General features: G+C 37.1%; 1 protein-coding gene across 2 annotated transcripts in view; it reads right to left on the bottom strand.

The window, feature by feature from the left end:
- Nucleotides 1-8,787: 8,787 nt before the first annotated feature.
- Nucleotides 8,788-18,250, bottom strand: part of VIRMA (vir like m6A methyltransferase associated) — a 61,465-nt gene continuing 52,002 nt past the window's right edge. The window contains exons 18-24 of one of the 2 annotated variants that reach the window (XM_067711759.1): nucleotides 15,681-15,833; nucleotides 14,744-14,904; nucleotides 14,004-14,100; nucleotides 12,170-12,336; nucleotides 11,170-11,501; nucleotides 10,150-10,293; nucleotides 8,788-9,129 (exon numbers count right to left, since the gene is read on the bottom strand). In XM_067711759.1, coding sequence (XP_067567860.1) covers nucleotides 8,975-9,129; nucleotides 10,150-10,293; nucleotides 11,170-11,501; nucleotides 12,170-12,336; nucleotides 14,004-14,100; nucleotides 14,744-14,904; nucleotides 15,681-15,833 — 1,209 coding nt within the window. In that variant the 3' untranslated portion in view covers nucleotides 8,788-8,974. The remainder of the gene's footprint in view (nucleotides 9,130-10,149; nucleotides 10,294-11,169; nucleotides 11,502-12,169; nucleotides 12,337-14,003; nucleotides 14,101-14,743; nucleotides 14,905-15,680; nucleotides 15,834-18,250) is intronic. The other variant, XM_067711760.1, reaches the window with a different exon arrangement.

The following is an 18,250-nucleotide window of genomic DNA, read 5'->3' as shown; positions in this document are numbered from 1 at the left end:
GCTAATTGATTAACCAACACCAACATCAGAGCTGAATGTTTCTCCTAGGGGGAATGGAGAGGAGAAAAAGAATTTGAATTCCTCCTTTTCGTGACATTACCCTTCTTTTTTCAGTTGTGTTTATTCCACTTATTTCTTAGCCACTACATTTCATCAATTTTGGACTGCTACTTTTTACTTCAACTGTTCAATAAATATCTGTAATAACATCTCTTATGATTCATACTCTACACACATTCTGAATCCTATTTTTTTAATTTATTTTTTACTGAAGTATAGTTGAATTACAACTATGTGTTAGTTACTGCTGTACAGCAAAGTGACTCAGTTATATTTTTTAAAATAATTTTTCATATTATTTTCCATTATGGTTTATCACCTGAATCCTATTTTATACTTAAGAATATATGAGAAAAGAGGTCCACTGATAATTTAATTTGTTCATATCACACAGCAAGTTAACAAATAGGAAAGTCAGGACTAGTGCCTAGCCTTTTTCATTCCTAATTTTTATGCTTTTTCATCAAAATGAGTTTTGGAGATACAGTTATTGAACAGCTTTTTAAAATTTCACATGTTTATGGAGCAGCTTTGGATATTTGTTTTACATGACTTTGGCTTACAAGTGAATTCTTTCTGATTCCTTATTTAACTTAAAGGAAACAATGATTCCAGAGGACCCTAAATTGTTCTAGTAGAGCCAGGTGAAATATTTAGTCAGAGTAAGTAGCAATTGTACTGTTCCAGGTTTACCAGAACATTGAAAAGCTTCATCCCTAAACAACTTAAAGCAGCTGCAGACTTAAGGGGGTCCATTAGGCCTGCTTTAGTTCAAACCTTTACCAAAATACTCCCAAAGCCTCTCTTTAGCAAAGAGAACTTCACTGAGGAATAATATACAGTTTGTCAACACAAATCATTTTTTAAGATTTATTAACTTGAAGGACTTCCCTGGTGGTCCAGTGCCTAAGACTCCATGCTCTCAATGCAGGTGGCCCGGGTTCAATCCCTGGTCAGGGAACTAGATCCCACATGCTGCAACTAAAAGTTCACATGCCACAACTAAGAATTTGCATGCCACAACTGAAGATCCTGTGTGCCACAACTAAGACCCAGCACAGCCAAAAGAATAAATAAATAAATATTAAAAAAAGATTTACTAACTTGAAAATTTTTTAAGAATTTTCTTTGGCTATTTTAGTCTTCTCCTTTCTTTAAAATGAAAACCTTGCAATTCAGCATTATATTTTTCCAAATTAATACCTCCAAACATTATTCCATTTAAAACCCTTAGGGAGGGCTTCCCTGGTGGCGCAGTGGTTGAGAGTCCGCCTGCCAATGCAGGGGACACGGGTTCGTGCCCCGGTTCAGGAAGATCCCACATACCGCGGAGCGACTGGGCCCATGAGCCATGGCCGCTGAGCCTGCGCGTCCGGAGCCTGTGCCCCGCAACGGGAGAGGCCCCAACAGTGAGAGGCCCGCGTATCGCCAAAAAAAAAAAAAAACCCTTAGGGAATTCCCTGGTGGTCCAGTGTTTAGGACTTGGTGCTTTCACTGCCGTGGCATGGGGTTCAATCTCTCTGGTCAGGGAACTAAGATCCCGCGTGTGGCTTGGACAAAAACAAAACAAAACAAAATAAAACAAAGACCCAAGAATACATAATATGATAAACATACTAACCAGAATAGGGTCATTAAAAAACTACACTTCAGGGCTTCCCTGGTGGTGCAGTGGTTGAGAATCTGCCTGCCAATGCAGGGGACACGGGTTCGAGCCCTGGTCTGGGAAGATCCCACATGCCGCGGAGCAACTAGGCCCGTGAGCCACAACTACTGAGCCTGCACGTCTGGAGCCTGTGCTCCCCAACAAGAGAGGCCGCGACAGTGAGAGGCCTGCGCACTGCGATGAAGAGTGGCCCCTGCTCGCTGTGACTAGAGAAAGCCCTCGCACAGAAAGGAAGACCCAACACAGCCAAAAATTAATTAAGAAAACAAAAAACAAACTAAAAAAAACTACACTCCGAGGATACTTAGGCAGCATGAAACAATGCAGCATATTTAAGAACATCTTAGATATGAAAGAAGCAGATATAAGAACCTAGAACACAACAATCAGAAATGGAATTTCCAAAGCAGTCGGTAATCACAAAAAGTACAACTAGATTCTGCAGTTACAATCTAGGACAATAAACCCAAAGGCAATCTTTATATGTAAACTATTGGAAAGAGGAGGGCTTTGGCACACATAGCTTTTAGCAATCTCTTCTTTGTTCCCCACAAATTGAACATATACTTTCTTACTTCTCAATCATGCTACAAATAGCATTATGAATTCTGCGTACCTTCCCACAAATTCACACTCCAATATAATTGCCATGACAAAAGTTATAAAATCTTTCAAATTGCCAAATCTAGGCCATCTTTTCATCTTCACCTTTTGTGATCATTTGGAGCATGTGGCACATACTTACCACCCCTAAACCTCAGGTCTCTTCAGCTGTTTCAGTTCTGCTTTACTGACATGCTAACTTATTCCTCAACCTGTTCAAGCACCTGCCCGTCTCTTTTCCCACTAGAAAGTACTTTCAAACCAGTAACTGCTTCGTATAATTTTATGCCATCATGGCCTAATATAATTCTAGAGGTATTAGAGTGTCTTAGAAATATCTTTTCTATGTGATCCTTCCATTTCCATTACCACTATCTTAGCTGAGGACACTACTTTTCATCTAGGTCACTGGATCCAAACCTGGCTGATGAATCTCCTGAGAAGTTTTTAAAAATAGATTTGTAGCCCCTGGAACTTGGATTTTTTTAAACTTTTTATTCTATATTGGAGTATAGCTGATTAACAATGTTGTGTTAGTTTCAGGTGTACAGCAAAGTGATTCAGTTATACATATACATGTATCTATTCTTTTTCAAAATCTTTTCCCATTTAGGTTGTTATGTAATATTGAACAGAGTTCCCTGTGTTATACAGTAAGCCTTGTTGGTTATCCATTTTAAATATAGCAGTGTGTACATATCAATCCCAAACTCCCTAACTATTCCTCCCACCCCCACCCCCACCCCCACCCCCACCCCCATAAGTTCATTCTCTGTCTCTCTCTGTTTTGTAAATAAGTTCATTTGTATCATTTCTTTTTTGCATATAAGCAATATCATATGATACTGCTCTCTGACTTACTTCACTCAGTATCACAATCTCTAGGGTCCATCCATGTTGCTGAAAATGGCGTTATTTCATTCTTTTTAATGGCTGAGTAATATTCCACTGTATATATGTACCACATCTTCTTTATCCATTCCTCTGTCTGGAACCTGAATTTTTTATGACCTCCCCAGATGATTCCTAAATTTGAAATCCATTGATATACAAACTTTGGGGGGCATCAAACTTTAGCACAATCACTTGCAGGACTTGTCAAAGCACACATTGCTAGGTTCCACCTCCAGTTTCTTACGTCTGGGGTGGTGCTTAAGAATATGAACATCTAATAGATTCCCAGCTGATGCTGGGCTGCTGGGCTGAGAACCATTCTTTGAGGATCACTGATTTATCGACAGATCTTTGCTGTAATTGATTAACTGCTCTTCCTGACTCAGTCTCTTCCCTCTCTAATCCGTCCTCCCTGCTGCACCAGAGGAAGAGTCTTTCTAAAGCAGATGATTACGAATTAATTTATGGAAAACGCCTTTTATAGTGACTGGCTAATAGTAGATCCTCATAAAAATGTACCAAATTTTAAAATGTCGGGCTTCCCTGGTGGCGCAGTGGTTGAGAGTCCGCCTGCCGACGCAGGGAACACGGGTTCGTGCCCCGGTCCGGGAAGATCCCACATGCCGCGGAGCAGCTGAGCCCGTGAGCCATGGCCGCTGAGTCTGCGCGTCTGGAGCCTGTGCTCCGAAACGGGAGAGGCCACAGCAGTGAGAGGCCCGCGTACTTCAAAAAAAAAAAAAAAAAAAGTCATTCAAATTAACAACAACCAAACTTTAGTTACTCCCTATGGCTTATATAGCAAATAATAAGACCTTTAATAATTTTCATAATTTAGGCCTTATCTCCAAGTACACCTTTCCTCCATTTCCTCTACTTGCACCCCTGCATTCTACACTGGCCAAAGTAGACTACTCACTGTTCTCTGCATTTTCATACCGTCTACAACCTTTTATATTTTAAAGTATAAATACTATATTTTAAAAATACTACCACATGCCCCAAAGTATACTGGAAATTCTTAGAAAGTAGACTATTTTCACTTACAATCTATGTCTATAAGACCATTATAAAATAGTGCCCCCAAACTAAAAACCTCCCTAAAAAAAACACATCTAACTTGTCTGGTAGAGCTATAAATTAGTATAATTCTACTAACTTACATGTTATTTCTCAAGCAGGCATTAATTCCAATGACTTCAGAAATAATTTATCAAGTACGTCATATATGGTATACTTTTTTCCAGGCAAACGTTTGAACGAATATTGCTCTACATACTTTTAAAAAAATCAAATATAGACTTTAATCTCCAAAATTCAGTGAGGTAGGCATAGCAGAGATTTGGCTCCAAAGCACTTCTCTACAGTATCACGTCCTATCACAAACTTACTCGGTAAATTTTACCATCTCAAATGAAAGTAAGTTTTTATAGTAATCAAGTTCCAATTTCTAAAACTGATCTTATCTTCGGGCTGGAACCCTCTGGCCACATTTTGCCCTGCACATTTGCTTGCTCATATCATGTTTTAAATTATTTAATTTCAATTGCCATACTTGAAAACTGATTACACATCAACAATCCAGATTTTTTGCTTCTTTTTAAGAGTCAAAAGCACATCCATTAGGATGGATATTATTAAAATAAACAAAAAGAAAATAAGTGTTGCTGAGGATGCGGAGAAATTAGAATTCTTACTGGTAGAAATGCAAAATGGTGCAAGCACTATGGAAAACAGTATGGCGATTCCTAAAAAGCAGGAACTACCATATGATCCAGCATTCCTGTTTCTGTGTATGTTCCCAAAAGAATTCAAAGTAGGGTCTTGAGCAGATATTTGTATATCCATGCTCATAACAGCACTATTCATAATAGCCAAAAAGTAGAAGCAACTCAAATGTCTATTGACAGATGAACAAACAAAATGTGGTATATACATACAATGGAATATTATTCAGCCTTATAAGGAAGGAAATTTTGACATGTTACAGAATACATGAATCTTGAGGACATCATGCTAAATTAAATAAGCCAGTGACAAAAAGGCAAATGCCACTTAAATAAGTTATGTAGTCAAATTCAGAGACAGAAAGTAGAATGGTGGGTGCCAGTGACTGGAGGAAGAGGGGATGGGGAAGTTGTTGCTTAATGGGTATAGTTTCAGATGTGCAAGATGAAAAGGTTCTGGAGGTTGGTTGCACAACAATGTTAATATACTTAACACTACTGAACTGTAGACTAAAAAACGGTTAAGATGGTAAATTTTGTTTTTTTAACCACAATAAATTTTTTTTAATTTTAAAACTTAAAACATTAAAAACAATTTTTTTTAGAAGATGCATCAGCATTGTATCTGTCAGTTTTCCAACGTATCAATCAGCTGAAGCAGAGTAGTTTAACACTGTAAGCCCTCTCCAGGGCCACCAGCTCCAACTCTCCAAGTTTTCTCCCTCATACCAAGGCCAAAGTGTCAACGGCCAACTCTTCCACAGTTTTCACTGCCTATTCTTCACCTGGTTCTCTTCTCTCATTTGTTACTTTCAAGACCATTGCTAGTACTTGAGTTTGCATCCTCTTCTCTGGCTCATGAATTTACAGAATGTTTATAAGATCTTGCTCATTACTTCCCAACCTGTCCTTTGAATTTAAAAATACAAATCACATGCATATTTTTTTCCATCCTAGCCTTTATACAAAAACCATTTCAAAGATGTTATTTATGGTCTAACAATATAATTGTAATGTCAAGTCTTTTCTTTTTTTCCTTTGGTTATTTTAAATATACACTTACTTTAAAAACTCCACAATAAAATCAGTTTGAAAGGTACTAGTTGGATTAGTCAAGAACTCCAAGTTGTTCAGTATTCATACGCTCACCTACTTTAAAAAAAAACTTGTTTACATGATTGTTTTCTCTATTAGATATGAGCTTCTTGAGGGCAGAAATTGCATCTTATTCATCCTTATATTCCCAAGGCTGTACTACGGTATATGGAACACGATACTTAGAAGACTTACTCTCGTTCCTACATTCTCTGTCTCTGTTTTTGCAATTTCTTTGCACTAAGCAATAAAACTAAACTGGAACTGGTACTGCTTCACACACCCTGATTACTACCATTGCTCTTAAATGAAGCATAGCAATATTTCAGAGCATTTTTTTCTTTGGGACTTCCCTGGTGGCGCAGGGGTTAAGAGTCCGTCTGCCAATGCAGGGGACACGGGTTCAATCCCTGGTCCGGGAAGATCCCACATGCCGCGGAGCAACTAAGCCCGTGCGCCACAACTACTGAGCCTGTGCTCTAGAGCCCGCGTGCCGCAACTACTGTACCCCGTGTGCCTAGAGCCCATACTCCGCAACGAGAAGCCACCACAATGAGAAGCCCATGCACCGCAACGAAGACTAGCCCCCACTCAATGCAACTAGTGAAAGCCCGTGCACAGCAAGGAAGACCCAACACAGCCAAAAATTAAATAAATAAAAGCAATCATTTAAAAGAAAACAAATACAGATCATTCTATCAACTCCTTGTGTTATAGATTAAATGTTTTATTTGCAAAGGTATTCTGAGTTTTACATTAATTTCTAAACACCACTTGAAACTTTTCCTGAAATCTCTTAACGTAAAAAAAATTTTGCAAATAATACATATACCTATTCTACCAAAGTACTCATAAAACTGATGTTTATTTTTGAAGGTACGTGGTCTTACATACACATCCCCCAGTACCTATCTGGCTCACTTCTGAAATGACTAAAACAGACTGGTAGGTCTTTGGAACTCCACTTCCATGGAATAAATTAATAGGATCTCTAATACCATTCAACCTAAAAAGTAGCTTCTTAGCTCTCCATGACGCAAAGGAGAAGTAAAGAATTAGGAGCCAGCCAACCTGGTTTTAAATCCTGTTTCTATCGCTTTCGAGTAAAGTTCCTCAACTTTCTCCATCTGTGAAGTTAGGATAATACCTCCTTTGCTGGACTGAGTGATATATGCCTGGTATTAATTTGCTTCTACATTAATAATTTATTACTTTGGCTGGCCTGAATTACTGGGTACTAACCTAACAAACAAGCAGCAACGGCTCTCTGATATTTGAGTTTATATTCAACCTAAAGCTTAAAAAAGAAAATCAAGAAACATATCTATATATGGCCATATACTCTTATTAAGAAACATAATTATTTAAACAATTATTTTTACATATATTGTGTCAGACATTAAGGACAAACTTCAAATTCTATCTAGTGTGAAAAATGCATATTTAGAGAAAATGAGCTTATTAGTTTCAGGATTAAAAGGGGTTTAGGTTACCTTGGGTTTTTGAGGCCATTAGTTATGAAAAAATTTCCGTTACCTTTCACTTAAATAACAGAATCTTTAGAACTGAGTTTTTCTTCAAGGTTTTCCTAGCAAACAAACTTTCCATTCACTCACAAATAGCTCGACAAAACAGCATTATAAAGGGATGGAATGAGACTCATATACTCCTTTGTTGTTTAAGAGAAGTCTATATTTTCTTTGTTTGTTTGTTTGTTTTTTGCAGTACGCGGGCCTCTCACTGTTGTGGCCTCTCCCGTTGCGGAGCACAGGCTCCAGATGCGCAGGCTCAGCGGCCATGGCTCACGGGCCCAGCCGCTCTGCGGCATGTGGGATCTTCCCGGACCGGGGCACGAACCCGTGTCCCCTGCATTGGCAGGCGGACTCTCAACCACTGCGCCACCAGGGAAGCCCAGAGAACTCTATATTTTATGCCAGATTATACAGGCTCAGTGTGATAGCTCTTGAGGAAAATATGACTATTTTCTCAAAGTATAAACTTCATTTCTGTATATAAAGTATAGATTTTATTAGATGTTTCTGATTTCCAAAATAACAGTATTAGGATATGCCTCATTTTAGGCTTTAAAAAACTGCATAATAAAATAGTGTAAGTAGGTACAAAGCTAAAACACAAAGCACGTATGTATTTCTTTCTAGCGTAAAGGAGAAGAGTGTCATGTTTCTTTCTGAACAGCTAAAAGGTTCCCAAAATTGCACTAGGTCACCCTAGTAAATTAACATGAGTGCCACATGACATTTTAAATTTTTGAGAACACATCTGTTGGACACAACACAAAATGCTAGCTCGAGGTAGTTTACATTTTCAGTGTTAGATAACATTATATTCCTTCCCATGGCAGTGCATCTTTACAAAACTGAATTTTCAGCAGTTGAAGTAAGTACTACGCAAAAATCATAGTGGAACAGGAATACTGGCAGTGTTCAAGCTGATTCCAAGGTTTGAGAAGTTGTGCAGCAACCACCATTACTTGTTAAATTCTTATTAAGTTGTTTGCACCTAACTGCTTAATAAATGGAATCATTAGGCATTTCTTTTGGCCTGGTGTATTGTGAAAAAACTATAGAAACAGTAAAGGGCAACATGAGCTGAGAAAGTATTGGGGACGTCTGTGGTATATGCAAGAAATACACTGAAACAAAAACGTTATTTCACTGTTCATTTTCTACCTAAGAGATTTTCTAAATAGTCATATAAGAAGGGGAAAAAATATATACAAACATACAAAGTTTTGATTTTTATTGAAATCTTGTGTTAGGTATCAAACAAAATTTGCTTTCTTCAGATAAAAATATTCTCTCAGATGTATCCAGATAACTGCTAAGTCTAAATTGGTCCTCCAATGTCTTGTTTTATTTTTACTGTCCTCATGAAATGTTCATATACACTTAGGATGTTCCAAAAAAATGTTTTATCGTGTAAAGGACCGTACATGACGACCTCTACCACTGCCTCCACTAACAAACTTTCCTCTTGAGCCTCCACTGCCGCTATTTGCACTTGCCCAGGAAGGCCCCAGTCCCCCACGACCTCTGGAAGCACGGTCACGAGGACTTGGGCGATAGCCTATAAAAGAAAAGAATATAATTTTTAGTTGCAACATCCTTTCCTTTCCCATGACATAAATACTAATCTATACCACCGAGCTCAAACCAAGACAGGGATTACTGTTTGCTCCTTTAAAACCCAAGTGTAAGTTCTGTGAATGTGTTGAAGACCACTGAGTTGTCCACTTTAAATAGGTAAATTGTCTAAACATAAGAATTACATCTCAAATACAGCTGTTATTTAAAAAATGTCCATTTGGGACTTCCCTGGTAGTCCAATGGTTAAGAATCCGCGCTTTCACTGCAGAGGCACAGGTGTGATCCCTGGTAGGGGAACTAAGATCCCGCATGGTGTGTGGTGCAGCCAAAAAAAAACAAAAAATGTGCATTTGAAACCAAAAGCTACATCTGACCAGAATTTTGGACTTGACATAGGAATGTTTTGGGGGGGGGAAAAAGGTTATATGCTTACATACACAAGACAATACTGTAAACAGAAACAGAATACAGTTGACCCTTGAACAACTCAAGGGTTAATCCAAGTATAATTTATAGTTGGCCCTCATATCCAGAGCTTCCTCTGCAACCTAGATTTCAACCAACCATGGATCCTATTTATTGTTAAAAATATCCACATATAAGTGGACAACCCTTGCAGTTCATACCTTCATTGTTCAAGAGTCAACTTATAAAAAAAAAAAAAAGTCAACTTATATACTCTATGAAGACATCTCAGTTTACTTTGGTCAAAAAGGTACCTTAAGGATTGATTTCCCTTCTTTACTGAACTATTAAAAAACAGCACATCAATATGGAACTACTCATTATACACACATAGTTCAGAATCTAAAATTCTGAGTATTTATACAGAAGATGTACATTGGACACTCACTCACAGAAATAAAATTAAATTGACTTTAGAATTATATGTCTACATTCTAAAATATTCTCTCCCAGAATGAGAATATATGACATTCAACAATCTGAAAAGGATTCACCTCCCTCTCTCTCAGAAGTATCAAGTAAGAAGAAAGTGTACCTGTAGAACTAAGTGGTCGTAATGGTGGAAGAGGGCCCCTGTTAAAATTGCTCTGGCCTCCACGACTTTCATTGTAAGTTCCTCGAGGAGTATTCTGAGCACTCCAACTGGAACCTCTTGTTCCCTCCCGACGACTGTAGTTTCCTAAACATAGGCAACATGATCAAAATCTACTTTTTCCACAACTTCAACTGGATTAAGGAAGATATGACATGTTTTTCTTAATTTTCAAAAGCAATGGAAGAGAAACTATGAAATTTTGTACACGGAATAAAGGTAGAGTGGCAGCATCATATGTAGTCAGAAGCAGAGGCTCTGGAGCCAGACTGCCAGGGTTCAAATACTGGTTCTGCCACTTATATTTTACGTGTCCTGGTCAGCTAACTGACAAGTTTTCTCTTCTATTAAGTGGGGCTACTAAAAGAACCTATCTCATCAGGTTGATAAGAGTATTACATGCAAAGTGTTTAAAACAGTTCCTAACAAAGTTATGGGTTTATTATTAATGTAAACACCTATGCTCTTTTGCTCCCACCCTCTTAACTCAGAAGCATGAAAACATGTCATCAATCCACTAGTAAAATATAATTTCTATAAGTTTATATTTTAGAACTCAGACTCTAAAATCTTGAAAAATTTAAAACAGATTAAATATAACATTAGGAAGCAAGTAGATAAGAGAATCAATGGTGAACTACACAGAACAATCCTAAGGGAACTGTTGATAAATACAACTGTGAAAATTATGTATGGATATTATTCAGAAAGGATAAACACAATTCTCAACGTAAAAAGGGAAATAATTAGCCAATACTTCTTTTAAAATCATCGCTAAATATGCAATTAATCAAAAATTAAATTAAAAAATGATTTTTCCTATACAATAAAGGACTTTGCAAATAGTACCATTGGCCTAGAGCCAGATTAACTCTAGTAACAGAAAAATACTTTATCTGAATTGCTTCTATTCAATATTCTAATATTAGAATAACTCATTAGAAAACATACATAATTCATTACCTTTTGAAGCAGGTGGTGTAAAAAACCTATTCTGACTGTGAAAAGCACCCCGTCCTCCCCGATTGCCTGAAAATCCACCACGAGAAGAAATCTTCTGAGATACTTTGAGTGGCCGTTTCGGTGGGGGTATTCCATCTTGAGGGACCACTTCTTTACTTTCGGCTGCAACAAAGTCATCCACATGCATAGACGGTGGTCTGCTTGTGTTCTGTTTTCTCTGACGAAAAATATCATGGGGTCGTATACCCTGTCCAAATCCTCCCCTGCCCCTTCCTCTTGGTGGTGGCACAACATGAGCTCGTTTGGCAGGTTCAATGTATTCAGATTTTCCACTATGAAAACAAAAATACTCCATGAAAACTTTCTCCTTTACACATTTCCAGTGAAAATATAAGTCAATCTTTGCAATACTGAAAACTATATATCAATTATTTCTTATCCCAATTTTGTTACTGCAAATATCTCTACGACTTGCCAGGGAAATACAACAAAACTAGCTAAGAATGGTACTCACATTTTATTGATATGACTAACAATTGTTTAAAATAATCCAGTTTGCTCTTTTTCAAACCTTCTGAACTCTCATTAAGTACAACAATATAGTATAAGTGTACCAGGTATGTCCTGGCCAAATTACTATCTTTTAAAAAATTCAAGGGCTTCCCTGGTGGCGCAGTGGTTGAGAGTCCGCCTGCCAGTGCAGGCGACACGGGTTTGTGCCCGGGTCCGGGAGGATCCCACATGCCGCGGAGGTGCTGGGCCCGTGAGCCATGGCCGCTGGGCCTGCGCGTCCGGAGCCTATGCTCCGCAACAGGAGAGGCCACAACAGTGAGAGGCCCGCGTACGGCAAAAAAAAAAAAAAAAAAATCAAAACAATATTCATGACTCAAGTATTATGCCAGCTTCCTTTCTCCTTTAATAGTCATGTGTCTATCAAAACATATTAAAATAAATAAGCTTATCTGACCCCAACCAAGATCTTTATTAAAAGAAATTTTACCTTGAAGTTATAAAGGTCTCATGCTTGTGCTTCCCAAGTTTGAACCCTTTAGTAGTCTTGGTTCTTCCTGGAGATGATGGTTCCGACAAAAACGAGCGCTCTAATTCCGAGTGCAAGTCAAAGTCACTACAACATTTTTCAGAGAGCTCAATCAAGTCAACCTTTACCTGCAGTCATAAAAATGAAACAAAACCACAGATATATCTTAAATGTAACTATTAATGTGACATTACATTTTAAATGTACTATTAACATAACATTTGATTACAGGAATTCTTATCTCCTATAAACTATATTTGAGTCTCATAATAAATCAATGATAGGTCCTTCATCGTTTCAAAACCCAACACCATTGGTAATTTTAAAAAAAAATACCTTAGGAATTCAGCTGCTTTCATTTGGGGGTGGGGTAGGTAGCATTCCTACTCACAGAAGGGCTATAGTCTGGGAAACCTCTGCTGTCTGACAAGGATCTCAGTATTTCTCTATATAAAGTAACAATGGAGTATCTCCAGAACTTTTCCAAAATAATCTGAAAATAACATACTCCACAAGCCTTGTATAGTCACTACATATTATAAAAGGATTCTGTGCCACAGATCTCCTAGTTCTATGAATTTAATGAGGTTCCAACCTAAGTCAACTTTCAGAAGAATGAAAATTATGTTTAAGTTTTATTCAAATTAATCAAACCTAAAAGACCAAAAATTTCCCTAAACCCCATAAGGTCATAACCATCATCTCAAGACAGCTGTGATTCAACATAGTTAGAACAAATATTTTCAACCTGTGATGCCAAATATGGTAACCACTAATTACAAGTGCCTACTTAAATTTAAATTAATTAAATCAAAATAAAATTCAATTCCTTAGTCGTACTAGCAACATTTCATTGCTCAAAAGTCACATGGGGCTAGTGGCTAACTGGACAGGGCAGATTATAGAACATTTCTCTCACTACAGTTCTAAAGAATCACTGAACAACTTACACTAAAGAAAAAAAATTGTTTAATGCAATTTTAATTCAATTGCATGTGATATCTTAAAGAAGGAAAAGGAGTTCTCAATACACCAAATACACCTTAAATATGAAGCAAATCATTCTTTTAGTTTTATTGTCCATAATGAATACTAGCATTTTTTGGACCAGGGAATATCCAAATATATTTCTTTCTTTGAGTATCCACTCTTCTTCTGGAGTACCCTTCCTCTTGATTTACAAATAAATCTGATGTTATCGAAAAAATATATATATTTTTTAAATCAAGAAAAAACAATATATGGTACAATAAGATGTGACTGAAATCGTCCTCCCTATGAGAATCATTAAACAGACTGCATTAAAATCTTTAACTATACTTTTACCTATTCAGTATTACGTTAAAGAATGTCAATTTGGATTCATACTGTATTATTTTAACAAATATATTTTTTACATTTCCCCAAATTAAGAGCAGATACCACAAGAGAGCAGATTCCTCCCTTTAAACCCAAATATAGGAATTAATTATAATTTTGTGGGATACTATTCTATACCCTACAAATATAAGAAACCAAAGTGCTTCAGAGTACATACGCAAAAATGTGATTTTCCACTCATTCTCAAATATACAGATCACTAACTAGAAAGAGGCAAAACAGGTAGCATATAAAAACGAAGAGTCCTGGACACCATTAAGTGGGCAACTGACATAAAAATAATGCAGTACTAGTCCCAAGACAGACTTTTAACAGCCATATAATATATAATCTATTTTAGTCCTAACAATATGCAAAGAAACAAAAACATTAACAGAATTTTTTTCTAAATATTTAGTAATAAAATTACTTATACCAAATCCAGATCTGTATCAATCTCTTCAGCCTGAAATGGAGTGAACCACATAGATTTCAACTGATCATCCATGACATCAGCTAGCACATATGCAGTTCTAGAATACAGAAAGTATTTGTTAAAAAGCAGAATTCCAAAACTAAATATTTTAGCTTAACTTCTAAGTAAAACATGTGAACAGCACAATTAAAAATATTACCCTCTAAAAGTATTAGTAAGATTTGTACTTAAAAAGACTCCTTCAAGAAGCTATTTAAGAATTAAGTATTCTTAAAAACCAGTAACTTGGAAATTAATCCTGTTATGACAAATTTTGATCTTTCAATAAAATAAAACAAAAAGCCAAGTTTATAACACTGTACCAATGTGTAATTTTTCCAAATTTAGAGAATAATTTCATCATATTAAATATTCATTATGCTCTAAAAGGACAGTGCTCCAAAGATCAAGAGGCATATCCTCTAGATCAGGGATCAGTAAACTATGACCCCCATTCTGCCAGCCTGTTTTTGTACAGCCTGCAAGCTAGGAATGGTTTGCACATTTTTAAAGCTTTTTTAAAATAAACAAAAGACAAGCAAAAAGCTACAGAAGTATATGCAACAGAGACTGAATGTGGCCTGCAAAGTCTAGATTTTTTATTATCTAGCCCTTAGAAAAAAATAAGTTGCTGGCCCTCTCTAGATCCCAGCCATTAAATATACAATATCTATTCAACCACAAAACATTGCTTGTTTTACCTATTGTTAAACAGATTCTGGAGAGATTCTGGAGCTGAAAGTACTGGTTCTACATCCTGGTCACCAAGAGGTAAAGGATCACCCGATGACTCCAGCATCTGCTTAAGTCCAACCACATTGTCCAACAAAGAATCCAGATTGTCATCATCTTTTGAATGCTCCTAGATACAAACAAAAGCAGAATAAGAAGGTGCAGGTAAAACCTGAACATTTATGCCCATCATCTACTGACTCTTTAGTAGAAAAGGTGGTGTTATTTCACTACTAAGAAATTTGGAACACCATCAAGAAATTATCAACTTAACATTAAATATATTAAAATAAAACAAACACCAAAAATGATTGTTGTTACTTCTAAAGAGTGGTAGCAGGGGGCACCCTGCATTCAAACAATAGATAATTCAAAAAGTACTGCCTTCATGTACTCCTTAAAATTCGTAATAGTATGGGGACTTCCCTGGTGGCACAGTGGTTAAGAATCCGCCTGCCAATGCAAGGAACACGGATTCAATCCCTGGTCTGGGAAGATCCCACATGCCGTGGAGCAACTAAGCCCACGCGCCACAACTACTGAGCCCATGCGCCGCAACTACTGAAGCCCGCATGCCTAGAGCCCGTGCTCTGCAACAAGAGAAACCATCACAATGAGAAGCCCGCGCACCACAACGGAGAGTAGCCCCCACTCGCCGCAACTAGAGAAAGCCCGCGCACAGCAACAAAGACCCAATGCAGCCAAAAATAAAACATAACAAAATTTTTTTAAAAATTCATAATAGTATGGAAGACTTCACTCCAAATTATTAATTCAGAGTATAAATACCCGACTGAGACTTCACTGTTTTAAAAAGTCACTAAGAAAACTTGTACAAGTCAAACTGAGAAGAAAATATGTCTTGGGAATGAGCTCTTCTTATTTTGTTTTGTTTTGTTTTTTTACCAAAACAAGCTTCTCTAGTTCAAGGAACAAATTTTCTGGACTTTCTTCTTTGCTTTGTAGAAGCTGTTTTAACTCTGCAGCATTAATACTCATCGTCCGTGATGGATGAGCTCCCTCTACTTCCATGAGACCACTATCATCTCCACAACATCCCTGTAAATGTCACACACAAGTTAAATTTGAGAGCAGAGAAATTTGCAAAAAATGCTTCCAAACTTACTCAGATATTTAAGACTGCTGCAATCTTCCCCTCAATGTTTTTGTTTTTACATCAGTATGAATGGCTAGTTTTAAGAATTAGTCAGCTCAAAGCTGAAACAAGTTTTCTTTGAGTTAAGACTCACAAAATAAATAGGTAAACACTTGTATTCAAATTACTGGCACCAAGATTTCTCAACAAAAATATCCAATGACAAATACACAGGCACTTGCAGGAAACGTAATACATTAATTGATACTCAAGTTAATAAAATGCCTGCTATAACAGAGAACTAATGAAAGCTGAATTTGTTTTTCTGGAGATAAGGCAAACAACTAAAGAAAACAGTAACTATCATATTTAAGACTATGTGCGGTCATACAGAAAGTTAACATTTTCTGCTTTAAAAAGTATGCCACATAGGGCTTCCCTGGTGGCGCAGTGGTTGAGAGTCCGCCTGCCGACGCAGGGGACATGGGTTCGTGCCCCGGTCCGGGAGGATCCCACATGCCGTGGAGCGGCTGGGCCCGTGAGCCATGGCCGCTGAGCCTGTGCGTCTGGAGCCTGTGCTCTGCGATGGAAGAGGCCACAACAGTGAGAGGCCCGCGTACCGCAAAAAAAAAGTATGCCACATAATAAAATGAATATGGGAATGGTGAAAAAAATTCACTAGGCAAAACAAATCTCAGTTCATGACAATAAATCCATCCATATCGTCACATATGAAAGAACACTTAAGTAGTTTCAAATCTTCAGAACATGGCCCTGTTTTAAATGGTTCAACATGAATATTGGTCCTACCAATCCAAATGTAAGAGTCAGTATTTTTAAATTAACAGTAACAATTAAAATTTGTTAAAAAAAAAAAAAATTTGTTTGTAGCTCCTACCATTTGTCCTATAACTGGACACATTTCGGTGAAAACTAAATGAAAATTATTCTTCACAGATTCCCACTCAAACTGATACTGTGCTTGAAGCACACTTGTTCCTTTCAGAAAACACTAGACTGAGGAAGTCATTTACATTGTACTATGGAAGAGAACATACAGTTTTAATAAGAAATTAATAAACCATTATGTCTACAAGGGTTTTAACTGCTCTGTTTGGAGGTAGCAATGAAGACTAGGTTGACGATGGTCTAGTTCATGTTTTATTTTTTAAAAATTAAACTAAATGAGTTAAAAGCAATTAAAATGCACTAACAGACTGTGAACAGTTATCTTTAAAGGAACTGTTCCCTACATGTTGTTAAAATGTATGAATTACAGACTAAATTTATTTTATAGAAATAAGTATATTAACCAGAATACAAATTATCAAGGCATCTATCTGACTTCTTTCCTCACTCTTAGTTTTTCATACCACTTTAACCAGAGGTGGGAAGTTCAGTATAGCTGAATCAGAAAGTATTATAATGATTATTATTTTTAAACGTCAGGGAAAACAGAAGAAAATCAGTTTTTTAAAAGAGAGGGGAAAAACTATGAACTAATTAAAATATTTGGAATGATGTAAAATTTTCACCTCTACTATCTTGCTTTTTCATTATTATAAACAGAAACAGTTTTAAACAACATAAAATGCATTTTAAATTCTATTCTACCTACTTGTTATTAAAAGTAGTCTTAGAAAATCTAAGGTCAAATTTATCACAATTTGATGTTTTCTATATATACATTACTGTGAGAAGTAATAAAAGAATTTTTAAGGAGATTTTTTAAGCTACACAGTTATTTCAGAAAAATGAAAATTCTATCAAATTTGTGATACCATTTCAAATCTCCTTAATCATTTGTCAAACACTTCAACTATTAAATTATACAAGACACTGTACAATTACACTGCGAAAAAGCTAGTAAGACATGGTCTCTGACCTAAGTGACCTAACAGTCAGATAGTGGAGTAGGAAATGGTAAATAGGCATATAAATGATCTATAAAAAGAAATCATTCAATAACATGCTGTGAAGTGTACAGAAAGAAAAGTAATATCAAAAGGCTTCACAAATTGGGATGCATTAAAATAGGCACTAAAAATAGGCACTATAAATAGGCATAGTTTGACCAGGGTGGGGTGGGGGGGGAGGATGGGAGAGGGAGAGGGGGAGAGGGGGAGAGGGGGAGAGGGGGAGAGGGGGAGAGGGGGAGAGGGGGAGAGGGGGAGAGGGGGAGAGGGGGAGAGGGGGAGGGAGAGGGAGAGGGAGAGGGAGAGGGAGAGGGAGAGGGCAACAAACTAAGAGAAGCATGGCCAAGGAGATACATATAGTAGATGAGACTTATGGATGATGGCTCCCAGCAAGGGAGAAGAAGTGTTTGCAAAGGTAACTTTTTGGCCATACAGTGAATAGTCTTGAATGTCATGCTAAAAAG

This window comes from Pseudorca crassidens, chromosome 17, assembly GCF_039906515.1.
Source record: "Pseudorca crassidens isolate mPseCra1 chromosome 17, mPseCra1.hap1, whole genome shotgun sequence".
NCBI classification, from domain to species: Eukaryota; Metazoa; Chordata; class Mammalia; order Artiodactyla; family Delphinidae; genus Pseudorca; species Pseudorca crassidens.
This window is presented reverse-complemented; position numbering and strand designations above follow the sequence as displayed.